Here is a 25,174-nt window from a genome sequence, read left to right on the forward strand (position 1 = left end):
GGGGGGGTCGCTCCCATTGTTGGGCCCCTCCGGTTCTGGCGGTGCTCGGGGTGCTGGTGGGTGCCGGGCGAGAGCGCGGGTGCACACGCGTGTGTGTGTGTGTGCGTGCGTGTCCCCGTGGGTGTTTGTTGTCGTGCTGCCGTGGGCCCCGGCGTGCGTCTGCCTGCCTGCCTGCCTGCCTGCCTGTCTGTCTGTCTGCGCGGGTCCCCGCTGCCTGTTTGTGTCACCGGGAGCGGGTGCCAGCGCCCGGCTCTGTGTCGCTCTGTCTGTCTGTGGCTCGGCGTGTGTCCGTGCAACAGCCCCCCCATCCCCTTCCGTCCCTTGCACGGGGGTTGTGGGGCTGTGGCGGTGGGCGAGGGGCCTGCTGGGGGGGCCGGGGGGGCCGGGACATGCGGCCCGGGCTAACCCCAGCCCGATGCCTGCAGTGCAGATCATAAATCAGAGCCGGCTGGAGCTGGAGGGCCGCGGGCTCCCCGGCACGCAGCCGCCTGTGTGGGGGCACGGAGCTTGCTGGCTTTTTGGTTGTGTCCCCCCCCGAGCCTTGGGAACAATTGTCCTCGCACTGTCTGTCCCCCCTGTCCCCTGTCCCCCTGCTCTGCTGTCACGGCTGAGGGGCTGGCAGACAGCCCATGCCACCCTGCTGCGGGCACAGCCAGGGCCTCCGGGGGGTGATGGGGACTGTCCCCAAGCTGCCACCGGCGAGGGCAGGGGCACGGCTGACCAGTGCCACGGGTCTGTTTTGCAGGTGACACCCCCGTGGCATCCTCGGAGCCGTGGAGAGAGCAGTGACATCGGCTGGGCTGGGAGGAGGAAGAGGAAGAGGGGGTGTCTGGGATCACTTGTCCCCTGTGTCCCCACCGAGCCTGGGGGACACTGCCGGAGCCAGAGACGTGCCCACGGTGCCCGATGCCCGGTGCCGGGTGATGGATCGCCCTGGCGCAGCACGGCGGTGGCCCCGCTGGAGCAGGACCGGGTGCCCCGGGGGTCTGGGTGTCACCTCCTGCCCCCGCTGAGCTCCGGAGGCGGTGGGAGCAGCGAGCAGGGACAAGGACATCTCATCCCCTGCCACCGAGACGCGTGTCCCTTTGCGGAGCATGGCGCGGTGCTGAGCTGCCGGCCCCGGCCATGGCGCGGCAGGGCGCGGGGGCCCTGCTGGCCTCCGGCACTTTGGGGTTCCCCCCCCAAAACCTGGCCCGCGTGGTGGTCTGGGAGTGGCTGAACGAGCACGGGCGCTGGCGGCCCTACTCGGCCGCCGTCTGCCACCACATCGAGAACGTGCTGAAGGAGGACGCCCGCGGCAGCGTGGTGCTGGGCCAGGTCGACGTCCAGCTGGCGCCCTACGTCATCGACCTGCAGTCCATGCACCAGTTCCGGCAGGACACGGGTAAGGGGAGGTGCTGGGACGGGTGCGCGGGCGGCCAGGGGTCTGCCGGGGGTGGATGGCAGGGGATGGGTCCGTCTGTCCCAGGGCATGTCCGTCTGTCCGTGGCCTCGCTTTGCTGCTTCATTCGCTCCTTCCCTCCGTCGTTCCATGCGTGCACCCGTCCCAGCGTAGCACAGCAGATTTGTCTGGCATTCCATCCATGTGTCCGTCAAGCCAACCGTCCTGATGTGTTTGTCATTGCATCCGTCCACCTGACTGACCATCTGTCCATCCGTCCGTCCGTCCATCCATCCATCCATCCATCCATCCATCCACCCATCCATCTACCTCTCCATCCAGCCAGCCCTTTATCCACCCATCCATCCAGTTCTCCACCCACCCACCCACCCACGCACCCGCCGTCCGTCTGTCCATCCCCTCCCCGTCCGTCCGCCCCATTCCTTCTGTCCTCCCCTGCCCCCCCCGGGCCCACTCCCCACCGCAGCCCCCCCAGGACTCCTGCCCATTCCCTTCCCTCCTGGAAAAGGGACGAAGGGAAGCGGGTGGCCCCGCTTCAGGGGCTGGGCCACACAACCAGGACGGGCGTCCTCGGGGAAATCAAGCCCCGTCCCGCGCCGCCTCCCGGCCCAAACCCCGATAACCGCGACCCACTAAACCGGCACGTGCCGGCTGCGCCCGGGGGGACTCACCAGGGACAAGTGACGGGGTTTGGGGGTGGCGCGGGGCCCTTGTGGCCATGCACCCTGGTGAGCTGGCCTGCAAGGTCCCCAGATGTCCCATTTCCTGGTGCTGGGTGCTCCTGGGGACGTGTGTCTGTGCCAGGGTGGGTTTGGGGTGCAGCGTGCCACCAGAGCGGCTGCTGCTGTCCCCTGCCGAGGTGACATGTCCGTGGTGCCCGGGGACATGGGGGGCCTGTTATGAGCCTGGGCTGGGAGTCTGGGGACTGGGGGGGGGGGGGGCTTGGCACAGGGACAAAGCCATGGGTGTGAAACGAGGTGACCCCGTTCCGAGCAGCAGGGGTGTGCACCTGCGGGACGTCGGTGGGACGTGGGCAGGAGCGGGCAGCGGGATGAGGGACGTGGCTACGGGGAGGCCGTGGGATGCGGGAGGTGGTGCAAACACAAGCGGGATGCAGGACACGGATGTGAGCGGGGCGTGGATGGGAGCCGTCAGGGGGGGGTCTGGGTGTGAGCCAGCAGTGGGGTTTGGGACACGGACGTGAACGGGCAGGGGGATGCAGGACACGGCTCTGAGCGGGGTGCGGTGTGAGCAGGCAGAGGGTTTGGGGTGAGGACCCGAGCGGGTACGGGCCGTTCTCGGAGGGCTGTGGCAGCACGGACCCCCCCACGGGGCCACGGGCAGCGCTGCCTCAGCACCAGGCGGCAGCTGGGGCCAGGCGCTGCTGCCTGCCCGGCCGGTGATTAATGGCCCTTATTAGAGTCGTTAATAGGGCTGGGCAAACGCTGCCGGCCGGGGATGGAGGCGCAGCGTGCTGTCTGAGCAGGGCATGGCGCGGCCAAGTCGTGGGGGCACGGGGCTGGGGGCTGCGACGTGCGCCCTGTAGGTCTGGGAGAGCTCTGAGGCTGCTGCCGAGACCATTTTGGCTGTGAATAAATGGGGAGGGAGCAGAACTTGGCTTTGCACGGGGGCCGAGCCGAGGACAACTCCGTGACAGCAAGCCCTGGTTCACAGCTGTCAGGAAACCCCTCCTGACCGGGAAATGTGTCCCCAGCCGGGGACATGCGGGCTGAAGGGATGGAAAAAGGCGCTCGGGGTCGAGCAGCATCACCCTTCCCTCGGCCAGGATATGGTGTGGGAGCGCGAGCACCGCTGTGACCGCTCCACGAGTCCCTGGGGAGGGATGTGCAGCCAGCGCCGCGCTGCAGACACCGCTATCGATCGCGCCCGGTGGCTGCGGGTGTTTGTCCTGCACCCTGCGGGTGCCCAAAGTCCCTTTCCCCGGGGGGCTGGGAGCAGCGGCGCTCGCTGTGCAAGCAGCCCAGGCGGGCGCTGAGCCCCGTGTCCCCGCAGGCACCATGCGCCCCGTGCGCAGGAACTTCTACGACCCGTCCTCGGCGCCGGGGAAGGGCATCGTGTGGGAGTGGGAGAACGACAACAGCTCGTGGACGCCCTACGACATGGACATCTGCATCACCATCCAGAACGCCTACGAGAAGCAGCACCCGTGGCTGGACCTCTCCTCCCTGGGCTTCTGCTACCTCATCTACTTCAGCAGCATGTCGCAGATGAACCGGCAGACGCAGCGCAAGCGCCGCCTGCGGCGCCGCATGGACCTGGCCTACCCGCTCACCATGGGCTCCATCCCCAAATCCCAGTCGTGGCCGGTGGGCGCCAGCACGGGGCAGCCCTGCTCGTGCCAGCAGTGCCTGCTGGTCAACAGCACCCGCGCCGCCTCCAATGCCATCCTGGCCTCGCAGCGCCGCAAGCTCTACCCCGGCGGCGCGGGGACGCTGCCCGTGCGGCAGAGCAGCACCTTCGCCGGTGGCACGCTGTGGCCGGCGGGGACGGGGACGGCGGCGGGCGGCGTGGCCAAGGGGGAGACGCCGAGGGCGCCCGCCGGGGCTTTCGGGCGCAGCCAGAGCGCGCCCAGCGGCGCGCAGCTGCCCGGCCTCAACAACCTCAACCGGCCCGGCACACAGCGGGGGGCCGGCGTCAGCGCCCGCGCCGCGGTGCCCCCGGGGTAAGCCGGGGACGGGGAGGGTGGCCCGGGGAAGGGGACGTGTGTGGTGTTGCTGCGGATGCTGGGCGAGGTGGCACAGGGTGACGGCACAGCAGAGGGGAGTGGAGGTGGCGTGGGATGTGTTGTTGTCTCATGGAACAGCGCCAGTTGTCACCGCTCCTGCCCCGGCACCGTGTCACCGCCAGGCGTGGGGACGTGGTGGCACATCCCTGTTCCATGGTGTCCGTGCCCGGGGCTGCGGTGGTTTGTGTTGTGCCGTGCTGTGCCGTGCCATGCGTGCTGTGCCGTGCTGTGCCACTCTGTGCCATGTCGCACCACACCATGCCACGCTGTGCCACGCTGTGCTGTGCCACGCTGTGCCACTCCGTGCCACGCTGTGCCACTCCGTGCCGTGCTGTGCCACTCTGTGCCGTGCTGTGCCACTCCGTGCCAGGCCACTTTGGCTGGAGGAGATGGGGTGCCAGCTCCCAGGGTGCTTGTGTCCCCACTGTCCAGCGTGGGGTCTGTCACCCCGGAGTGTCCCAGTGCCACCAAGCAGGTCGCTGGGGGACACATGGTTGTGGGCACCACAGCCTGGTGTCTCCTGTGTGACTCACCGAGGGAATGTCACCAAGGCCAGCAGCACGGTGGCCAGGTCCCCATGGCCATATCCATCTGTGGGTTGGCCAGGAGTCCCCATGGGGCTCTGGGCACGGGGCTGTCACCAGCCAAGGGGCAGCGGGGGACAGCGGATGGATTCTCTGAGCTGGGAACCAGCCCGGATCCAGACCCCAGCTATTCGATGGGAGCTGCCAGGAAGGGAGCAGGCACCCAGGGCTGGCACTGAGCCCTCGTGGGGGACAAGGGGAAGGAAATCCTGTCCCATCCCTCCCCACCTCCTGCCACCATGAGCAGGATCCAGCCCAGGGCTGGGAGGTGCAGCAGGACACCTCTGCGGTGGCGGTGACAGCGCGCTGGGTGCCACCTCCGCTCTGGGGCGCGTGCCGTGGGAACACCTGCTGGCCCGAGGCCCCACGGATGTGCCTGTCCCCCGGGACCGGGGTACAGAACAAGCACTGTGGGGCTCCGTGGGGCAGCTGGGGAGCATTGCCCAGCGTGGGGACATCCCTCTGTGTGTCCCCCTCTGCCCATGACCGCAGCCTGCAGCCAGCTGGGGCAGGGGACAGGGGCGGTGGGGCTGGGGACGGGGGGGGCATGCAGGGTCGCTGAGCCCCCAGCGTGTTTCCTTCCTCTGCTGACGCGCTGCTTTCGCTTCCGTGTGCTGGGCCAAGCCGTCCCCGTCCCTGTCCCCGTGCCAGCACACAGCCCCCGTCCTGCATGGCCCCATGGACAGGTAGGAGGGGACGGGGAGCGCTGAGGCCACCACTGTCCCCTGCAGCCTTGGCTCTGCCGTGGTGTGGCCGAGGGTGGGTTTGGGGACCACGGGGAGGACACCGCAGGTGGGGGCAGGCTGGGTTACAGGATGGCCTGGGGTGTCGGGGGGGACAGAGGAGGGGGCAGATCCTGGCCAGGGCTGGGGTCTTCTGCCTACGCTGTGGCCACGGGGTTGTGCGTGGGGACGTGGGGGTCAGGGCGGGGATCGCACCCAGCTGGTCATGTCTGGGAGTGGGAGAGGTGGCCGGGAGGGCTCTGGCAGCACCGCTGCGGTGTGGGGGGCTCTTCCCACACACCCACCCCCCCTCGCCACCAGCAGCTGCCCCGGGACAGGAGAGCACCCCCCCCAACCCGTGGGCACAGCCGCCTCCACCTCCGCCACGAGCCCCCAGGTCGCACCGAGCGCACGGGGATGCGCACAGGGGATGCACGCATGGGCGCACGCGGGCACGGCGGCACCCCCACGGCCACGTGTGCCACCCCCGTCTCTCCATGAGGTGCGTGCCAACGGTGCCACAGAGAGGACAGGGCCAGGGGACATCTCTCCACGGGGGTCACGGGTTCCTGTGGCTTCTCCAGCAGTCCCCGAGGCCACCACTGTCACTGTGGGAGCTGTTGGGGACGAGGAGCACCCACCCGCAGCACCCGCTGGGTGCCAGCAGGGTGCCCAGGGTGGGGGCAGTGCCCGGTGTCCTCTCCTTGGGGCTGCCACCCTCTGGGGCACCAGGGCCAAACCCATGGCTGCAGGCGGGGCCAGGGGAGGTGGCCACTGTCCCCAACAGCTGCCAGCACCCAGGGGTGACAAAGGGACATAGAGGGACAGACCATGATGGGGGCTTGGGGGGGGCTGGCACCGCGGTGACCTCAATGGAGGACGTACACCGTTGGGTCCCCAGAGATGGTCACACCACAGCAGGTCACATCCCTTTGTGTCACAGCAGTGTCCCCAGGGTGCCAGCGAGGCTGGCGAGGTGACACCCTCCCCCACACCCCACCCTGGGGACGTGCCACGTGTCGGGGGGGACAGCCCCAGCCCCGCTGAGCCCCTTCCCTCCCATCTCTGCGCAGGGTGCCAGCCCTCCCGGTCAAGAACCTGAACGGCACCGGCCCCGTCCATCCCGCCCTGGCAGGTAACGGGTGGCAGGGTGCCACCGCGAGCACCCAGGGGTGCTCCAGGGGGGTGGGCCAGGGATGGGGAGGCCACAGCCGTGCGGACAGCGGTGCCTGTCCCCGCGCAGGGATGACGGGCATCCTGATGTGCGCCGCCGGGCTGCCCGTCTGCCTGACCCGCGCGCCCAAGCCCATCCTGCACCCGCCGCCCGTCAGCAAGAGCGACATCAAGCCCGTGCCCGGGGTCAGCGGCATCTGCAGGAAAACCAAGAAGAAGCACCTCAAAAAGAGTAAGGAGCCGCCGGCGTCCCCACAAACCCTAGGGAAACTGAGGCACGGGGAGCGGGGGCAAGGTGGGAAGGCTCTGACCGGCATCTCCCCACCCATGGCAGGCAAGAACCCAGAGGACGTGGTGCGGCGCTACATCCAGAAGGTGAAGACGCCCCCGGATGAGGTGAGCGGCCAGCGGGTCGGGCTGGCCCGTCGGGAGGGCAGGGGACGGGCAGGGAGGCTGGCGTGCCCCCCAGCCCCGGGGTGACAGCCGTGCCCCCCCTGTCCCAGGACTGCACCATCTGCATGGAGCGGCTCGTCACCTCCTCGGGCTACGAGGGCGTCCTGAGCCATCGCGGCATCAAGCCGGAGCTGGTGGGCAAGCTGGGCAAGTGCGGGCACATGTACCACCTGCTGTGCCTCGTGGCCATGTACAACAACGGCAACAAGGTGAGACCCGCCTGGGGACACCGTGGGGACCCTGTCACCTGGTTTGGGTGGGTGGCGCAGGGCTGGGCGTGGGTCCCCATGCCCTCCCTTTGTGCCCCCGCAGGACGGCAGCTTGCAGTGCCCCACCTGCAAGGCCATCTACGGGGAGAAGACGGGCACGCAGCCCCCCGGGAAGATGGAGTTTCACCTCATCCCCCATTCCCTCCCGGGTTACACCGACTCCAAAACCATCCGGATCGTCTACGACATCCCCACCGGCATCCAGGTGAGCTGCCCACATCCCCCGGGACCCCCATCCCGGTGTCCCCATGCCACCCGCTCACCCCTCTGCTGTCCCACCAGGGTCCGGAGCACCCCAACCCCGGCAAGAAGTTCACAGCGCGCGGCTTCCCGCGGCACTGCTACCTGCCCGACAACGAGAAGGGCAGGAAGGTGAGCGTCCCCAGTTCCCCAGGGGTGGCGTGGGTGCCTGGGTGGGGATGTGCCTGCGTGGGTATGGTCCCGGGGGCCGGCCCCACGCGTCCTTGGGGTGCCCGTGCCGGCGGGGAGGGACGCAGCGGTGGCCGTGCCGCAGGTGCTGAAGCTGCTGATCGTGGCCTGGGACCGGCGGCTCATCTTCACCATCGGCACCTCCAACACCACGGGCGAGTCGGACACGGTGGTGTGGAACGAGATCCACCACAAGACCGAGTTCGGCTCCAACCTGACGGGTCACGGCTACCCCGACCCCAACTACCTGGACAACGTCCTGGCCGAGCTGCTGGCCCAGGGCGTCTCCGAGGCCACCCTGAAGGACTGAGGCCAGGGCGAGGGGCTCCCCGCTCCCCCCTCGGCCCCGCGCCGCCGTCCCCGCCGCCCGCGCCGCTTCGCCGCCGACGCCGCAGCCCTGCCGGGTGGGCTCGCCCCCCGGTGCCACCCGCCGCGCGTCCCCGTCCCCATCCCGGCTGGCCACCAGCACGGCGGGCTGGTGCTTTGCGCCGCGTCCACCCGTGGCCCCTTCGCGCGTGAGCTGCCGCCGCGTGCCGCCTGTGCCACCCGCCGCCGCCCCACGGAGCCGCGTCCAAGCCGGTGCCATGTGTACGTCTCGGTGTTACTGAATACACGCCACGCCGTGTCCCGCTGCGTCCCCGCACCGCGCGCCCTCGCGCCCGTGCCGTGCCGGGGACGCCGCGGGGGGTGTCTGTCCCCCGGGGGGTGTCGCGGAGGGTGAGGCTCGGTGACGTGCCGTGGGGACGCTGGGCTGTGGTGGGCCTTAGGGGGTGGCTCTGTGCATGTGCACATGCGTGTGCATGCGTGATGTGTGTGCGCATGTGTGCATGCGTGATGCATCTGTGTGCACGCGTGTGCTGGTGTGCTGCGTGTGTGTGCACACTCGTGTGCCCACGGCCACACAAACGTGCACACACGCTCTTCCACGCGTGCACACAGCCCCGGGCAGGTCTCGTCCCCTGTCCCCCGAGATCACAGCAGCGCTGCCACCTGCACCCCCTGCGGGAATGCTGCTCGCATGCAACGCGTGGCCCCTGCAGCCCTTGCACGCCCAGCCGTGCACACGCGTGCCCGGGTTCGTGCACCCCGCAGACTCCTGCGTGTCCGTGGGACGCCCCCGCTGCGCTGTCCCCGCGTCCACGGGGGGCAGCAGAACGGAGGAAGGCGGAGAGGACTACAGCTCCCAGTATGCCTTGCGGCGCGGGCAGGACAGGCCGGGCCCCGGCGGCGCAAGGCATACTGGGGGCTGTAGTCCCAGCCGACGCCGCGGTACCGCCACCCTTCAAGTAGCGGGCGGCGGTGCCGCGTCCGTGTCCGTGTCCGTGGGCGGGCCCGGGGCGCCGTGACGGCGGGCGAAGTCTTCGTGGGCGATGTCCAGGTCCCGCAGCACCTCCTGCAGCCGCCCCCATGCGGCTCCTCCTGCATCACCGGCAGCGTCAGCGCCCACCCGCGATCCCCGGCCCCCACTCGCGACCCCCACGGGCCGCCACGTCCCGTCCTGCTGCGACCCACGCACCCCCTCCTGCACCCCCTTGGCATAGCCAAAAGCGCCGCGTGGTGTGCGTGGGGACCCGTGTGCGTGGGGATGCACGCAGGGCCGCGCGTGGGCGCGCGTGCCTGTCCACGCACCCACCCGTGCGCGCGTCCGCCGGATGCGGGCTGCGAGCGTGCGCGCGCGGCCAGCTGGGCGCAGCCCCGTGTGCGCGTGCCCGCGGGTGTTTGCTGTCCCCTGGCGGAGGAGACACGCCGTCGAGGAACACCCGTGGGTGTACACACGCGTGGGTGTGTGCACGCGTGCCCCTGTGCATGTGTGCATTTGGGCACCCATCCTGCGGGGGGGGGGGGTCCCGGATCCCCCCCCACGCCCCTACCTCCCTGCCCCGCCTGCGGGGGCTCCATCGCCGCGCCGCCCTCGGGCCCCCCGTCTGCCGCCTCCCTGCAGGAGAAGCACCCTGAGCCCTGCCGGGGGGGCACCCATGGGTGCCGGGCACCCCGAAGCCCCCCCTCCCCAACCGCCTCACCGCAGCCATGCCCCCGCTGCCCGGAGGTGCCCGTAGAGGCTCTGCGCCGCCGCCGCGGGGTCCAGGGGGTCGCTCCACTCGCCCAGGGCCACAGCGCCGTGGGTCCGGCTGCAGCCGGGTGCTGCCGAGGAAGAGGAGGAGGAGGAGGGTGGGTGGGTGGGGGTCCTGCTGGGGACCCCCCCACCCATAGGTCCCCGGCCTTACCGGCGCGGGCAGGCTGCAGGCAGCAGGACCAGCGGGCGGCACGGAAGACGCCGGGGTGGCAGGTGGGCAGCATGGCCTGGTTGGCGCTGCTGGCCTGCCGCAGCGCCCACAGCCACTGCCACAGCTCCTGCGCGCCCTGCGGGGACACGGGACGGGGGTGGCACCCACCGGGTGTCCCCCCCGTGGTACCAGCGGACACGGTTCCTCCCCCGCAGCATCCCCAAAGGGGTGGCACCGCAGTGACACCAAGTGACGGTTTGATGGCAGAGGGGTCTGGGTTGGAGATGGTGGGGAGGTGGCACTGTGGGGACAGGGATGGTTCCCCAGTGACCCCAGTACAGACAGGGTTGGTACCCCAGTGACCCCAGTATAGACAGGGCTGGTATCCCCATGGCCCTAATATGGTTAGAGGTGGTATCCCAGTACGGATACAGTTGGATACCCCAGCACAACTGGAGTGATCCCAGTAGGGATATAGCTGGATGCCCCAGTGACCCCAGTACAACCAGAGCTGATGCCCCAGTTACCCCAGTAAGGATATAGCTGGATACCCTACTGATCCCAGCACAGGTCGGGCAGGCACCCCAGTGACCCCAGTACAAGCAGGGTAGGATACCCCAATGTTCCCATACAGCCAGGGCTGGCACCCCACTGTTCCCAGTACAACCAGTAGAGCTGCATTTCGGACCGGGACTGTTCCCACCACCCGCAGGCACTGCTCGCTTCCCCCAGGGCTGGCTGCTGGTGTCCTGGGCAGGGGCACCCTGGGGTGCTGGGCTGGGACGGGGAGGGGGTGTCCCCGGGGTCCCCAGGGTGCGGGGCGGGTGCCCCCACCTTGCACTGGATGTAGGTGGTGCGGAGCTGCCCGGCGCCGTCCTGCGCCACGACCTGCATGACGTGGGGCTGCGGGAAGGTGCCCTCGTCCACGCGCTCCACCGCCCGCATCTGCGGCACGGGGATGCAGCAGCGCGCCTGGGGACCCTGAAACGGCAATGGGTCACTGCGCCCGCGGCCCCGCCACCCGCCAGCGGGACCGAGGGGGGGTCGTGGGCAGCACCCACCTGCCACTCGGGGGACTTGGAGTAGGACAGAGCCTCGGTGCTGAGCCAGAAGTACCTCTTCTTGAAGGCGAAGCGGGGCAGCAGCGAGGGCTCCTCGGCCTCGCGCACGTGCAGGTAGCCCTCCTTGATGGTGGCCGAGGGACCGAAAGGTGCCGCCGGCACCGGCTCCTCGCCCGCTGCGGCCGTGGCACGGAGGTGGCAGCGTCACCTCGAGGTGCCACCGGCTTGCCCAGCCCGAGGACACCCCAAAATCGGAGCCCATCCCCTGAACGTGGAAACACCCCCAGGTCCTGGGGGACTTTGCGGGGTTTGGTGCCACCCCCACCCCTGGCACCGTGCAGGGGGTGCCCGGCGTGCCCCGGGTGCTCACCGTGGGTGCTGTCCACCTCCACGAGGCTGTCCAGGAAGGCTTTGACGCGGGTGACGCTGGGCAGCAGCACGGCGTGCAGCGGGGCCATCCAGGGCTCCTTGCCCAGCTGCAGCCCCAGGTTGCCGATGCTCTGCAGCGCCTGCCCCGCGCGGGAAGGGCTCACGCTGCCGGGTCCTGTCCCCAGCAGCCGGCGCTTGTCCCCCCCTGTGCCCTGTCCCCTGTGCCCCGTGGGAATTGGGGGAGGAAAACGGGAAAGGGGCACGGCACGGGGTGGTGGGACCCAAGCAGGCTGTGCTGCCCCGTGCTCGGTGGTTGGTGACATGGGAAGTGACAAGCAGGGTGGGTCATGGCATGTGGTATGGGGACAGGAATGGCTCTGCCCTCCCTGCGGTCCCTGTCCCTCTCTGGGGTCCCTGTCCCCTTAGAGGAACCCTTTCCCTCCCCAGGGTCTCCCTGCCTCTCTAAGGTCCCCTTCCCTCACTGGCATCTCCATTGCCTCCTGGGTCCCTGTCACTTCTGGCATCCCCATCCCTTCCGGTGTCCCCATCCCTCCTATGTGTCCCCATCCCTCCTGGGTGTCCCCATCCCTCCTACATGTCGCCATCCCACCTGGGTGTCCCTATCCCACCTGGGTGTCCCCATCCCACCTGGGTGTCCCCGTCCCTCCCTGATGTCCCCGTCCCCAGGCTCCCCACACCTTGGCGAGCAGCAGGAGCGTGCGGCCGGTGCGCGGGTCGGCGTGCTGCTCCCGCAGGCCGAAGAGCTTGGGCGTGAGGACGGCGGGGGCGAAGAAGCGGAGGAAGAGGAAGCCGCTGATGGAGAAGTAGCGCACCTCCTGCCGGGGCGAGGGGACGGAGCTCGGGGCTCGGCCACCTCCCGGCACTTTGTGGTCCCCCCCGGCCCCGCCGTGGCCCCCACCTCGTGCTGCGCCGAGGGGAACTGCTCCTCCACCCGCCTGCGGAGCTGCTTGAAGGCCGCCCTCATGACCGGGGGACACTTCTCCACCGAGCCCACAATGGCATCGACCGTGTCCCCCAGGTAGCCCTGCAGCAGCCCCAGGCTGCTCTCCCGCACCTGCGCCTCCGACAGGGACCCCTTGAAGGAAATCCTCCTGCGGGGACACCGCTGGCTCACCACCGGGACGCCGCTGCAGCGGGTGGCCCCCCTCCCATGGGGGACACCAGGACGGGGACGGCTGGGGACGTGTCCCCGCACTCGCCTGCCGCGGCTCAGCTCCATCTTGCAGGGGTCCAGCTCCACGTATTTCTTCTCCTCGAAGATGCGGTTCACCACGGGCTTCAGGACCTCGTGCAGGTAGGGCAGCCCCACCACCTGCACGGGGTGGGAGCCACCCTCTTTGTCCCCAAGCTGTCCCCAGCACCATGTCTATGCCCTGATGCCATCACGGGAGGGCACAGGGGTGACCTGGCTGGTGCCGGCCCGATGTCCCCTCCCTTGCTCACCTTCATGAACATCTCCACGGACTTGGAGGCCAGCGAGTTGGAGCGGAACAGGGTGTTGGGGTCCGCTGGGAGAGAGCAGGACATTCCCGTGTCCTCCTTGGTGGCCACGCTCTGCCTCCCGAGGGGGCCTGGGGGGGGCAGCCAGCCCCAGCACTTACTGGTCCTGGCCAGCTCGCGGGCGATGAGGTAGTCCAGGAAGGGCACGGCCAGCCCCTGCGCCAGGAAGATCTTCACCAGCTTGGTGGCCACGTCCTGCCGGCTCTCCCCCGAGGTCACCTCCTCCAGGACGGCCAGGGCCGTGCTGGCTGTGGACTGCGGGGAGTTCAGGGTGGGCAGGGGGCTGCCACAAGGCTCGGGGGACGAGCGTGTCCCCACCCCGCAGCACCCACCTGGCCCGGGCAGCGGATGGGCTCGGCGAGGAGCTGGATGAGGGGCTGGTAGCAGCGGGGGGGCAGCACCTGGTCCTCCACCAGCCGCACCGCCAGCCGCAGGGACCCCAGCCGCCCCCTGCAACGACACCACGGAGGGAGAGGCTGGGCCAAATCCTGACCCCCCCTCCCCGCACCCTCAGCCCCCACCGCCCACCCTCGCCCTGCGCTCACCCCGGCTCCTCGGCGCTGCTGGCGAAGGGCAGGAGCTGGAACCAGCCCTTGGTGGCACCCGGGGCGCCCAGGGGGAGCTCAACCTGGGTGCGTGGGGGGAAAGCTCAGCTGGGGGGGGGGAGCACACAGCGGCACTGGTGCCCTCCATGCCCCCCGAGGCCCTCACCCGTCCTAGGAAGTCGTTCTTGCCCACGATGTCCCAGTCCCACACCTCCACGCTCAGCACGGCGTCCCCCAGCTCGCCCTCCACCAGCTCGAACTCCAGCACCTCGTCCCAGCGCGGGAAGCGGGTTTTCTTAATCACCTGCGGGGACAGGGCCGGTGGTGGCAGGGGACGAGGTCCCCACGAGACCCCCAGCCTCTGGGGTCCCCCACCGGTGTCACCGCGGGGACCGGTGCCACCGGTGCCACCCGGACTCACGGCCGTCTCCTGCGTGTGCCCGCAGCACGACACCCGGGCGAAGGGGTCCGAGGTGCCCGAGGGGTCCCGGGGGGCCAGGTCCCTGCGGGAGGGTGGGGGTCAGGGGGGTGCAGCGTCCCCCTGGTGTGTGTGTGTGTGTGTCCCCTGGCACTGTCCCCTGTCCCCCCGTGTCCCCCTGGGTACAGTGAGGCGCCGGCACGGCGGGTGGCAGGATGGCACCGGGCGGGTGCTGGCACCCGGTCCCTGGGGAAGGCAGGGGGGCAGGTGGCACAGCGGGGGACGCTGCTGTCCCTCCTGGCTGTCCCCGCGGCCATCCCGTTGCCTTGGTAGCTGCTTCGGTAGCCATGGCAGCGGGATGCTGCTCCTGCCTCTGCCAGCTGCCTGCGGGTGCGCAGGCACGCACGGGCACACGTGTGCACAGGCACGCACACGCGTGTGCGCACACACACACACGTGTACACGCGCAGACTGCCCCGAAACCCGCAGCCCCAACGCCACCCACAGCCTTCGGGGCGTGCCTCAGTTTCCCCCAGGTTTGCAGCCAACGGGGAGAGTCGCAGCGCGTCCCCTTGTCTGTCCCATGGCAATGTCCCCAGGGCCCCATGGCACTGTCCTTTGTCCCCTGGCCCCGAGCAGGGCTGGCAATGCCCAAGCAGCTTGTGGCACAGGGGGGGCATCATGTGGCACAGGGGGACATTTTATGGCACAGGGGACATTGTGGGCACAGGGGGACATTGTGTGGCACTGGGGGACATTCCCCACTCCGGTGCTGAGACCCCATGGCATCGAGACACACGGCGTGGAAGCACCGATGTCCCCAAGCAGGACACAGCGATGACACTTGTGGTGGCCCACACTCACAGCCTGACCAACCCCACCAGCCAAAAACGAGACCCCGGTGTGGGCACAGCCCCCCCTGCGCCCCTGGGTGCCGCTACCTGGCCCCGATGAGGTGACAGCGCAGCACCCGCGGGTGGCCCTGCTCGGGCACCTGCACCTCCAGCTGGATCTCGCCCTGCACCTCCTCGTCGGGGTCCACGGGCGCCAGGCTGAGCCAGCTGTCGATGCCTGCGAGGGGGACGGGGTGGGCACCATTGGCATGGGGACAGCCCCCCCTGTGTCCCCCTGAACCCCCCGAGCCCCCCGAGCTCACCTCGTGGCTGAGCCGAGATCTGCTGGTGGCTGAGCGAGACCTTGCCGATCACATCGTCATGCCTACGAGGGGGACACCGATGGGGACGGCCACCCCCGGGTGGCAGAGCCCCGCTGTCACCCCCTGTACTCCCCCTAACCTCCCCCCCAGCCCCGCTGCCCCCCTACCCGATGATGTCTTCGTCCAGCACGTAGACAGCGAGGCTGCGGAAGCCGCGGGGCAGGCGCAGGGTGTACTCCTCGCCCCAAAAAGGGTTCAGGCTCTTCCACACCGTGGCGGTCCTGCGGGCGCGGGACCCCCGTGGGCACATGGAGGGGGGGTGCGCCCACCCCCCACAAAGTCCCCGTGTCCCCTCTCCAAGTGGGGCACGGTCCCCTACCTGGCCACCACCTCGTTGTCCACCTTGACCACGCAGTAGGGATCGCTGGAGCCGGAGCTGGGGGGTGGGAAGGGGACGGGGGACGGGGGGGGTCAGCACCCCGGGGTGCTGCTGGGGGCTGGGGGGGGGTCTCCTCAGCCGGACCCCACAGCTGGCACCCTGCCCCGCACCCGCACGGGGACGGTGCCTTTCCCCGGCTCTCTCTGAGCTTGGGGACCCCGGGGCCACCCCGAGCCACTTGTCCCCATGTCCCCAGGTGTCCGTGCCAGCGGCGGTGCCGAGCCCTGAGTTTCTGTAGCAACCTGCTGCCGGGTGTCAGGGCTTGGGGCTGGGGCGGTGTCAGGGTGACACGGTGACACGGTGACACCAGCTTTTACCTGGCCCAGGGCCCTTCCGGGCTTAACCCTTTCCAGCGGGATGGAAAAGCAGTGCCCATGCCCCGGGACGAGGGGATGAGGGCCGGATCCTGCCTCTTCCTTCCCGGTGGGTGCCCCGCACCCTCCTGGCTGGGTGCTGGGGGCGCGGGGCGATGCCAGGGCCCCCCCATTCCCGAGCCCCCCACTCCTGAGCCCCCCACCCTGGGCGATGCTCAGCCAGGAGCCGGACCCCAAGGGAGGTGCCCCCAGCCCCAGGGACGGGATGGTCCCAGCCCCTCGCTGCGTGCCCTGGGATGGGGGCACCCCGCGGGGTCCATGGGGGGCTGCGCACCCCCCGAGCGCTGCCACAGCCCTGGGGGGAATGCCCCGAGCCCACCCTGCTGGGGGGGGCAGCACAAGGGGTGGGGGGCTGAGGGGCACCCCCAGCCTTCAGCAGAACCCCCCCCCTCGGGGAAAGGGGTCCCTGGCAGCAAGGGGGTGCGAGCGGGGAGCCCCAAAACCGGGGGGAGAGCAGAGCCCACCCGACGCCACATCCCCCGGGGGCGGGGGGCAGAGACCCCCCCGGTGGCACTCACACGTCCTTGGCGGGCAGATCCTTCCCCTCCAGCACCCGGCAGCGCAGCGAGGTGCTCTTGGCCATGCTGGCAAACTTGGGGGGGCCGGCACCTAGGGGTCCATGGGGGGCTGCTGGGGGGTGGGGTGGGGGGCTGCGAGGCCCTGCTTCCTCCTCCTCCTCCTCCTCCTCCTCCTCACCGCGTCCTTCCTCGGCCGCTGCTCGCTTGTTTTCCTCCGTGCCGGAGCGAGCGGGAGGCAGCGAGCCGGAGCGCGCGGGCACGCGGCGGCGGGCGAGCTCGGGTGGGCTGGCCCCGTGCCCACGGACACGGCAGCACGGCCCGGGGGCTCACCGGGGACCCCCCCCCGCCCCTCCCCCGTGCCACCCGCGTGGCCGAAGCCATCCCAGGCCCCGTGCCCCCCGGGGAAACTGAGGCACGTGGGCTGCGCCTGGTGCCCCCCCGGATCCTCTGGGTGCCCCCCCCCCAGGGGACAGTTTCCGTCCCGTCACAGCTGAGAGCCATCAGGGACTGTCCCCAGGCTTGGGGGGCGGTCTGTCCCCGTACAAGGCAGGTGTCCCCCCCTCGTGTCCCCGGGGACAGGCTCGCTCTGCCACCAGCTCGGCCAGCTGGCTGGATGTGGGGGGACTGATCCTGCCCTGCCGCGTGGGGGCTGCGACCCCTACCCACGGGACTTTGTACCCCAGTGACCCCTGGGGGACCCCAATATTGAGGAAGATGGGGGCAGTGGGGTGGGGGCTGTGTCCCCTGTCCCCGCTGCTGTCTTGCTGTGCCATAACGAGGGGGGCGCGGTGGCTGATGCGGGGGTTCGCAGATGTCTCCTGCAGTGACTCACGGGAGGCACCGGCACGGTGGGTGGCACCGCGCGGGCGCTGGGTCCCCAGGGTGCCACCACCACAGGGAGCCGCCATATGGGTGCTGTGTCCCCGGCGTGGCACTGCCAGGGGGTGGCACTTTGTGGGTGCTGTGTCCCCAGGGTGGCACTGATGGGGGGCATCCCCATAGGGGTGCTGTGTCCCTGGGGTGGCACTGCCACAGGGTGTCACCTTGTCATTTTGTGGGAGCTGTGTCCCCAGTGTGCCACTCACTGCTGGAAGGTGTCCCCATCTGGACACTGGGTCCCTGGAATGGCACTGCTGGGGGTGTCACTTTGTGGGTGCTGTGTCCCTGGGGTGCCACTGCTGGGAGGTGTCACCTTGTCATTTGGTGGCCGCTGTGTCCCATGAGGTTCCACTGCCAGGCAGTGTCACCTTGTCACTTTCTGGGCGCTGTGCCCCTGAGATGGCACGGCCGGGGGGTGTCCCTTGGTGGAAGGGCACTGTGCACCTGGGGTGCCACTGCCAGGGGGTGTCATCTTGTCACTTTCTGGGTGCTGTGCCCCTGAGGTACCACTACTGCAGGGTGTCACCTTGTTGCTTTGCGGGTGCTGTGTCCCTGGGGTGTCACTGACAGAGGGTGTCACTTTCTGGGTGCTGTATACCTGGGATGCCACTACCAGGGGGTGTCACCTTGTCACTTTGTGGGCGCTGCGTCCCTGAGATGGCACTGTCGGGGGGTGTCACTTTGTGGGTGGGTGGCACTGCCAGGGGGTGTCCCCATATGGACACTGCCACCTTGTCCCTCTGTGGGTGCTGTGTCCCTCAGGTGCCACTACCAGGGGGTGTCACCTGTCACTTCGTGGGCGCTGTGTCCCCAGGGTGCCGCTACCCGCAGGTGCCGGTTCCGGGCCAGGCACGGCGCCACCAGCCGGGGCCGGGCCTTGGCGCGGTCCCCGGGCCGTGTTTGCCGTCCGACCCGTTCCGGGGCGGCCTGGGGAGGGAGGGACGGAACGGAGGGACGGCGGCAGGGCGGCCCCGTCCCCATCCCCGTCCCCATCCCCGTCCCCATCCCCGTCCCCGCCCGGCGAGCGCAGGCCGCGGGGCCCAGCCTCCAGCCGCGGCCGCCGGCCCTGACCCGCAGCCCCCGCCCCGCACGGGGCGGTCCCGCACCGCCTCCACCGGCCCGGCGGAGGGAGGCGGAGGGCGGCCCGGGGCTCCCTGCGGCCCGGCTGCCTCCGAGAGCCGGGGAGGCCGCGCCCAGCCCGGCCGGGGCCTGCGGGGCCTCCCCGGGGCGGGCGGGCCCGGCCGCGCCGCCGCCATGAAGCCGAGCGCAGGTGAGGGGCTCCCGGAGGGGGCCGGGGGACGGAGCCCGGGGAGGGCCGGGGATGGAGGGGGGGAGGTCGCGGCGGGGCTGGGAGCCGGGAGCCGGGGCCGGGCCGGTGACGGCGCTGCCCCCGCTGCCCAGAGGAGCCCGTGCTGCTGGCGGAGCTGAAGCCCGGGCGGCCGCAGCAGTACGACTGGAAGTCGAGCTGCGAGACCTGGAGCGTGGCCTTCTCCCCCGACGGCGCCTGGTTCGCCTGGTCGCAGGGCCATTGCCTGGTCAAGCTGATCCCCTGGCCGCTGGAGGAGGCCGAGCTGTGAGTAGAGGGCGTGGGGGAGACGCTTCCAGCGGAGGCGATGCCACGGCCGCGGTGGCAGCCCCGCAGCCTGCCCTTCTTCGCCCCGCAGCTGCAAAGCCTCGGAGCGCAAGGGCCACGGAGGCAAGGCGGAGGCGCGGAGCCGAGGGGGAGCCAAGGAGAAGACGCTGGAGTGCGGACAGATCGTCTGGGGCCTGGCCTTCAGCGCCTGGCCGGCGGCGGGGGACCCGGACGGTGCCGCGGGGCTGTCCTGCCTGGTGCTGGCCACGGGCCTCAACGACGGGCAGATCAAAGTCTGGGAGGTGCAGACAGGTGAGCGGCTCTCTGCGGCACCGGGGATGTGGCGGTGGGCAGTTCAGGCTGCTCTCTCTGCCCTTGCTCCCCCTTCCTTGCTCCCCGGCTCCATCCTTCCTAAACATTTCCCAAGGGTGAGTGGGAGCCGCTGCCCGCTCCTGCGCAGGACAGGCTGGGTGTGAGGGGCTTTGATGGGGCTGACACAGCTGCTCTCCGCAGGACACCTTCTCTTCAGCCTCCTGGGGCACCAGGACGTCGTCAGGGACCTGAGCTTCGCTCCCAATGGAAGCCTCATCCTGGTGTCAGCATCACGGGACAGAACCTTGCGTGTCTGGGACCTCAGCAAAGATGGTAGGAGCAAGCGGGGGTGTCCCCGGTGCTAGGTCACCACTTCCTGAGGGGTGACCTTTGCTGTGGGCGAGGAGAGGGCAGAAGCACACCTTGGAAGGGGAGATGGTGGGAAGGGATCTCTGGGGACAGTATTTGAGGTAGAAGCAGGGGTCCTGGGACACAGCAGAGCCATCCCCTCCCAGCTGGGACCTGGGCACTGCAGGAAGGTGAGAGCTTGGGATGGGCACAGGGAAATTCCTCCACCCCACATGCGTTTTCCTCCTTAGGAGTGGGGCTGAGACAGCAGGCGGGGCAGCGCCTGTCCCTGGTGACTCAGCTGTGTCTCTGATGACTTGTGTGTCCGTTGTCCCCAGGGCGGCAGGTCCAGGTGCTGACGGGCCACATGCAGTGGGTCTATTGCTGCTCCATCTCTCCTGACTGCAGCATGCTCTGCTCGGCTGCCGGAGAGAAGTCGGTGAGTCCCACAGGGTGGGAGCCAGTCCCACCTGAGCGCCACGTTCCCTGTGCCCCCTTTATGTGAGAATTCCCCATGTGGGAAGGAGCAGGTGAGAGCCAGCCTCGTTCCCTGGACTTCCCAGCACCGACGTGTCCCCTTTGTCCCCTTGTGCTGAGTCATGATCTGGGCTGGGCACGGGAGTGCTGTTCACCACTGAGAAGTCGGGATGTGGTGGGGAGAGATGGTTGGAGAGGTGCTCGGGTCCTTTCTGTTATCACAGCTGTTTCAGACACCCTTGCTGGCTTCGTCTCCTCTGTTGGGCTCCGCCCTGGTGTCTCCGTACTGTCCTGGCTCTGTGACAGTGCGGGCAGCCTCGGCCTCAGCCCCCTGTGCCCCGCAGGCGCTGCTGTGGAGCATGCGGTCCTACACGCTCATCCGGAGGCTGGAGGGGCACCAGAGCAGCGTGGTGTCCTGCGACTTCTCGCCAGACTCGGCGCTCCTCGTCACCGCCTCCTACGACACCTGTGTCATCATGTGGGACCCCTACACGGGGGAGCAGCTGAGGACGCTGCGGTACGGAGCTGGGGGGTGAGGGGGGCCCCAGGAATGGGGTAGAGAGGTGTCGGGGGGTTGGTGAGGCCGAGCGTGGCCTGGGGCTCACGCTGAGCTTGTTCTCCCGCAGCCACGTCCCCCTGCACTCGGCGCTGGACTACAGCAGCGACGTCCACACCAGCTCCCTGCGGTCGGTCTGCTTCTCCCCAGAGGGCCTGTACCTGGCCACGGTGGCAGATGACAGGTGAGTTAATGCCCCTCCTCGGGGTCTTCCCAGAGGGAAAGAGGGTCCTAAGAGGACACTCCAGAAGTTCAGAGCACCCCAGCAGGGAGCAGACTTTACATGGCAAAGACACCAACGCATTCAGAGCCCTGGTTGTGCAAGGAGTTGCAAGGTCAGGGCGCTGTCACCTCCCTGAGCAACGAACCAGGGCCCGTGTCCCCTTGCAGTGCTCCTCAGCGCTGTCACCTGCTCTGTCCACATCTGGCTCAGCTCTGCAGGGGACAATGTCCCTGCCCTGCTGTAACACTTCTGGGAGGCTCTAAGTCCTTGGGATAAAGCCCTGCTCCCAACTTGTGTTCTGGTGGCCCCAGAGGCTTCGTTTGAGCTGTAGGCACTGCCTGATGTTGTCACCTCCCTTTCTCCTTAGGCTCCTGAGGATCTGGGCACTGGAGCTGCGATCCCCGGTGGCGTTTGCTCCCATGACCAACGGCCTGTGCTGCATGTACTTTCCCCACGGTGGCTTCATTGCCACAGGGTGCGTATGTCTGCTGCGGGGAGCTCCAGGAGAAATCGGCCTGAGGGTGCAGGCTGGTTTCCCAGCCTGGGCAGCGAATGTGGTTGCTGCACGCTCAGGATATTTGGGGGTAACTCTCTCACATCTCTCTGCGCCGTGCTGGGGCGGTGGATGCTCGCTCAGGGCCTCTTTGGGTCTCGTTGCAGGACCAGAGATGGCCACGTCCAGTTCTGGACTGCTCCAAGAGTCCTCTCGTCACTAAAGCACTTGTGCCGCAAAGCCCTGCGCACCTTCCTGACGACGTACCAGGTCCTTGCACTCCCCATTCCCAGGAAGCTGAAGGAGTTCCTCACCTACCGGACCTTCTGAGGGACCAGAGACACGCAGGCGAGAGCCCCCCGGCTCGCGGCAGGGCTGGCCTGGCTCACCGGGCACCGCTGGTTTGCCGTGCTGGTTTGTGAGCCGTGGGGCAGAAGGATTGTTACTCCCCTTGTTTTGGGGCTGTCTGTGAACGTGGAGATATTTTTTTTTTGGTGTAATAATACTAGAACTCAGCAAAAAAAAAAAAACATGCAGAGGGCAAGGGGCACAGAACGACGTGGGGACAGCTCTGGTGACCCCACAGGGGATGCGAGTCCCCCTGTCCCCCTGCTATCTGCAAGTTTTGGGTCAGGTGCTTTTGCTTCCAAGTGCAATGTTGTGGGTTGAGGATTAGCAGCTGCGGTCCGAGCAGAGCGTTTGTCGGCGCGAAGCGGGGGCCACAGCCAGCCCCCACAGCAGCCCCGACGGGACCAGCCCGTACCTCAGCTGCCGGAGGGCTGCGGGCTCTGCCGTTCCCGTGGTCTGGGCACGAGCTGGACAAACCTGAGCCGGTCTCTGCGGGCTGGGTGACAGCGATGACAGAATAAAAGATGGTTGATTCCTCACTTCTTCCCTCGTTGCTCGTAGAGGTGAACTGGGGCTGCCAGGCGGGGGCCCGGGGACCAGACCCTCCTGCTGCTGCAGCTCTGGGTAAGTCAGAGCTGCTCGCTCGGCTCTGAAGAGGAGCAGATGGTCAGTGGTGGGCGCCGGGGAGGATCGGTCCTCGTGGTTAGCTGTGAAAGCAGAATGTGGCTTCGCCTAGCCCCCTGCTTTCGCTCCTCGGTTGCTTTTTCCGCCCCCACGCCAGCCCCTAGGACTTGGCGCTCGAACAGCTCACCAGCAGCGTGCACCCGGTGTTCCAACTTGCTGTGCACGCAGCAGTCTCGTGGACGCGTCTCGCTCCAGCTGAGCTGGTGGCTGGAGGGACAGCACGGTGCTCGGTGTCCCCCTGCGTGCTAGGGGACTGCGCGGGAGCCCTGGGCTGACCCCAGCCGGTGGAGAAGACAGGGAACATCTCCTCCAAGCAGCTCCCTGCAAAAAGCTGTCGCTTCCCAAAGACTTCCAGGAAAAGATCTGACCTACAAACTGCCAGGGTTCTCCTCAGCCCGCGAGCGGCTGGGGCAGCTCGTCCCTGCGCGGAGGGCCCCAGGAGTGCTGCAGGCAGGTGCCAGCAGCCCGTGTGGGTGTACCACGGCTGCTACGTGGGCCGGAGGCAGCGCAGTTAAGCTCTGCTGAGCTCCCCAAGGTCGGCACGTTGTGCTTTGAGCTCTTCCCCTCAGCCACAGAACACCAGCGCTGTGCTGCTGAGGGCTACGTGCACCAAAGCCCCGGAGAAGCCGGAGCTGCCACCCAGGCCTTTGCAATGGGACGCAGGCAGGGGGTGAGGCGCGACCACCTCCCTTCAGCCGTGGCTGTAGGGGAGAAAAAAAAACACCACACAGCCTGCTTGGCGTTAAAGATGTTTGCATTTCCCGGTGAAGCGTATAAAAACAGGCTGCTCTGGTACGCCCCAGGTGGGGCCCAGGGCATGCAAAGAGGAACCACGAAGCTGCACGGAGCTGATGATGGTCGCCCCGGGTTTCTGCTCAGGATGCCCCGCAGGCCAGGACGCTCGCAGCCACCCCGCCAGGCTCAGGCTTCGGCCACGATCAGGTCCCTGGTGACTTGGAAAGCCGCGACGAGGGAGCTCAGCTGAACCTTCTCGCTCGTGCCAGCAGCCAGCCGGTACCTGTGGCAGGAGGCAGGGGAAGTTTAACGGCTTGCACCAGCACCAGCGCCCCGATGGAGCAAGCCAAGTGCACGGACAGTGAGCAGGGACAGGGGCGTGGGGGCTCTGGGTGTCCCCAGCAGCCGTGGAGCCCGGGCACGGCGCATTAGGGCCCCCCCATGACCGGGCTGTGGGTGGGAGCGGGCACTCACTCGATGTCTGCCATTTTGATCAGCAGCTGGATGCGGACTGAGGGTGGGAAATCGACTGCGGGAAGAAGGAGGTGGTGTGAGTTAGGGCGGCTTTTTGGGGCGGCGAGCCAGGAGCTGGCCCCGCAGACCTCTACCTCTGTGCACAAACAGGTGGATCTCGGTCAGGATGTCCTGCAGGGCCAAGCCCTTCAGCGTCTTCAGCTCTGTGATTTCTGAGATGGCAGCGAGTGAAGGGGATCCTTACACGTGTTCCCTGCAGGACCCAACAACCCCGATGGGAGCAGGACCCTCCCCAGAGAGCGGCATGAAGCCAGCCCTATCACAGCCGGACCAGGAGGATGGGAAACCCCGGCAAAAAGGAGGATTTATGGCGATGGGGATTAAACCCAAGGCAGAAGGCAAAGGATACTGCGATAGGCGGTGGAGAAGTCCTGGTTGAGCATCCAGTCGAGGATGTTGGCGATGTCGGACTTGAGGGGATGCCCCGTGCAGGTGTAGACATTCTCCTCCGTCACCTTCCCGAAGGCCATGGCGGTGCTCTGAGGAAGAGGAGGTGGAGGAGGGATGAAGAGCTCCCCGCTCACAGGGCCCAGTGAGGTGCCAGCTTACACGAGGCGCCAGCGCCCGCAGCCACGGTTGGTACCTGCAGGATGTTCAGGGCTCGGCGCATGTCGCCACTCGAGAGGGTCACCAGCGCCTTCATCCCATCCTCGCTCACATCCACCCTGGAAGGCGAGATGGGGGCTGCAGCGGGACCAACTCAGTGCCTCCGTGGCCTCCAGCCCATGGGGAAGGAGCAGGGGGAGAAGGGGGCACGGCGGAGCCCCCCTGGCTCACCCCTCCTCCTGTATGACGTGCTGCAGCCGGGGCACCATCAGCTCCGGGGTGAGGGGCCCGAAGCGGAAGCGGGTGCAGCGGGACTGCAGCGCGGGGATGATCTTGGAGAGGTAGTTGCAGATGAGGCAGAAGCGGGTGTTTTCGGTGAACTTCTCGATCACTGCAAAGGAGGAGAGGAGCTGGATGGAGCCTCCGCAGCCTCGCGCAAGGGGTGCCACAAGGGCTTGAGGGGTGCCACTGAGCCCCCCACCAGCTGCCCCTCACCTCGCCTCAGGGCATTCTGAGCGTCCTGGGTCATGGCGTCGGCTTCATCCAGGATGACGAGCTTGAAGCCTTTCCTGAGAGGGGGCAGAAGGGGATGGATCTTATCCCAACCCACCTTTCAGGAGCTGCCAGGCTGGGGCTGGAGAATTGGGGCTGGAGGTGCCTCCTCCCAGCCCGGGCCCCAGGAACACTCCCAGTTCCCAATTCCCCACCGCCCACCCCAAAACCGCCCCCCGGGGCATGGGGAAACCTACTTGAAGATGGTCCTGGTGCTGGCGAAGCTCAGGATGGGCCCTCGGACGATGTCGATTCCCCGGTCGTCCGAGGCGTTCAGCTGGAGGGACAGAGATGGCAGCGGGGATGCAGGGCTCTTCCTCTCGCCCCAAAACTGGGTGCCCCCCCCCCCAGGACCTCCCCCCTTACCTCCAACACCATGGAGTTGAACTCCCGGTCCCGGTAGAGCTGCCGTGCACACGCCAGGATGGTGGAGGTCTTGCCGGTGCCGGGGGGGCCATAGAGGAGGAGGTGGGGCAGGCGGTCCTCGCTGATGAACCGCTGGACTGGGGA

The 25,174-nt window shown here is 68.5% G+C and overlaps 4 protein-coding genes across 8 annotated transcripts; 2 read left to right on the plus strand and 2 right to left on the minus strand.

Moving 5' to 3' along the window:
• Positions 1-6: 6 nt before the first annotated feature.
• On the plus strand, positions 7-8,405 carry DTX1 (deltex E3 ubiquitin ligase 1). Its single transcript, XM_035340775.1, has 9 exons — positions 7-1,384; positions 3,416-4,085; positions 6,528-6,589; positions 6,698-6,859; positions 6,962-7,023; positions 7,131-7,289; positions 7,393-7,554; positions 7,632-7,721; positions 7,864-8,405. The coding sequence occupies exons 1-9, from the start codon at positions 1,126-1,128 to the stop codon at positions 8,086-8,088; spliced, it is 1,851 nt and encodes a 616-aa protein (XP_035196666.1). The 5' UTR covers positions 7-1,125; the 3' UTR covers positions 8,089-8,405.
• RASAL1 (RAS protein activator like 1) lies at positions 2,125-16,546 on the minus strand. 5 transcript variants are annotated; one of them, XM_035340772.1, is made up of 21 exons: positions 16,405-16,546; positions 15,453-15,509; positions 15,241-15,354; positions 15,074-15,135; positions 14,859-14,988; positions 13,921-14,002; positions 13,666-13,803; positions 13,500-13,582; positions 13,287-13,404; positions 13,056-13,209; positions 12,898-12,962; positions 12,654-12,766; positions 12,353-12,545; positions 12,132-12,269; positions 11,435-11,573; positions 11,120-11,240; positions 10,453-10,984; positions 10,004-10,373; positions 9,800-9,920; positions 9,650-9,714; positions 8,921-9,197 (listed from the first exon to the last, which is right to left on the minus strand). In XM_035340772.1, the coding sequence occupies exons 1-21, from the start codon at positions 16,467-16,469 to the stop codon at positions 9,061-9,063; spliced, it is 2,997 nt and encodes a 998-aa protein (XP_035196663.1). In that variant the 5' UTR covers positions 16,470-16,546; the 3' UTR covers positions 8,921-9,060. The 5 variants fall into 5 exon arrangements, 3 of the variants coding, with proteins under 3 accessions (XP_035196663.1, XP_035196664.1, XP_035196665.1); XM_035340773.1 differs by having other exon boundaries at positions 10,004-10,139; positions 10,838-10,984; positions 11,065-11,240; positions 16,405-16,542; XR_004754821.1 differs by lacking the exons at positions 8,921-9,197; positions 9,650-9,714; positions 9,800-9,920; positions 10,004-10,373 and adding an exon at positions 2,125-2,135 and having other exon boundaries at positions 10,446-10,984; positions 11,065-11,240; positions 16,405-16,544.
• Positions 16,547-18,312: 1,766 nt separating this feature from the next.
• Positions 18,313-22,152, plus strand: WSB2 (WD repeat and SOCS box containing 2). The gene is made up of 9 exons (XM_035340776.1): positions 18,313-18,553; positions 18,685-18,856; positions 18,948-19,168; positions 19,370-19,501; positions 19,855-19,955; positions 20,338-20,510; positions 20,620-20,733; positions 21,140-21,247; positions 21,433-22,152. Exons 1-9 carry the CDS (start codon positions 18,538-18,540, stop codon positions 21,593-21,595), a joined length of 1,200 nt encoding a protein of 399 aa, XP_035196667.1. The 5' UTR covers positions 18,313-18,537; the 3' UTR covers positions 21,596-22,152.
• Positions 22,153-23,033: 881 nt separating this feature from the next.
• Positions 23,034-25,174, minus strand: RFC5 (replication factor C subunit 5). The gene is made up of 9 exons (XM_035340777.1): positions 25,031-25,174; positions 24,862-24,941; positions 24,608-24,681; positions 24,344-24,503; positions 24,150-24,231; positions 23,916-24,045; positions 23,641-23,718; positions 23,507-23,561; positions 23,034-23,315 (listed from the first exon to the last, which is right to left on the minus strand). Exons 1-9 carry the CDS (start codon positions 25,040-25,042, stop codon positions 23,219-23,221), a joined length of 768 nt encoding a protein of 255 aa, XP_035196668.1. The 5' UTR covers positions 25,043-25,174; the 3' UTR covers positions 23,034-23,218.

The sequence above is a fragment of the Oxyura jamaicensis genome, chromosome 15, assembly GCF_011077185.1.
Source record: "Oxyura jamaicensis isolate SHBP4307 breed ruddy duck chromosome 15, BPBGC_Ojam_1.0, whole genome shotgun sequence".
Lineage (NCBI taxonomy): Eukaryota > Metazoa > Chordata > Aves > Anseriformes > Anatidae > Oxyura > Oxyura jamaicensis.

Coding starts and splice junctions, on each gene's coding strand:
- WSB2 (XM_035340776.1), top strand. Junction 19,956..20,337: donor CGGCTGCCGGAGAGAAGTCG/GTGAGTCCCACA, acceptor TGTGCCCCGCAG/GCGCTGCTGTGGAGCATGCG. Junction 21,248..21,432: donor GGTGGCTTCATTGCCACAGG/GTGCGTATGTCT, acceptor GTCTCGTTGCAG/GACCAGAGATGGCCACGTCC.
- RFC5 (XM_035340777.1), bottom strand. Junction 24,504..24,607: donor TCAGAATGCCCTGAGGCGAG/GTGAGGGGCAGC, acceptor CCTCCTTTGCAG/TGATCGAGAAGTTCACCGAA. Junction 23,719..23,915: donor CTTCTCCACCGCCTATCGCA/GTATCCTTTGCC, acceptor CTGCCATCTCAG/AAATCACAGAGCTGAAGACG.
- RASAL1 (XM_035340772.1), bottom strand. CDS start 16,469: ATGGCCAAGAGCACCTCGCTGCGCTGCCGGGTGCTGGAGGGGAAGGAT. Junction 14,003..14,858: donor TGTCACCTCATCGGGGCCAG/GTAGCGGCACCC, acceptor ACCCTCCCGCAG/GGACCTGGCCCCCCGGGACC. Junction 12,270..12,352: donor TCCCCTCGGCGCAGCACGAG/GTGGGGGCCACG, acceptor TCGCCCCGGCAG/GAGGTGCGCTACTTCTCCAT.
- DTX1 (XM_035340775.1), top strand. CDS start 1,126: ATGGCGCGGCAGGGCGCGGGGGCCCTGCTGGCCTCCGGCACTTTGGGG. Junction 4,086..6,527: donor CGCGCCGCGGTGCCCCCGGG/GTAAGCCGGGGA, acceptor ATCTCTGCGCAG/GGTGCCAGCCCTCCCGGTCA. Junction 7,722..7,863: donor ACAACGAGAAGGGCAGGAAG/GTGAGCGTCCCC, acceptor GCCGTGCCGCAG/GTGCTGAAGCTGCTGATCGT.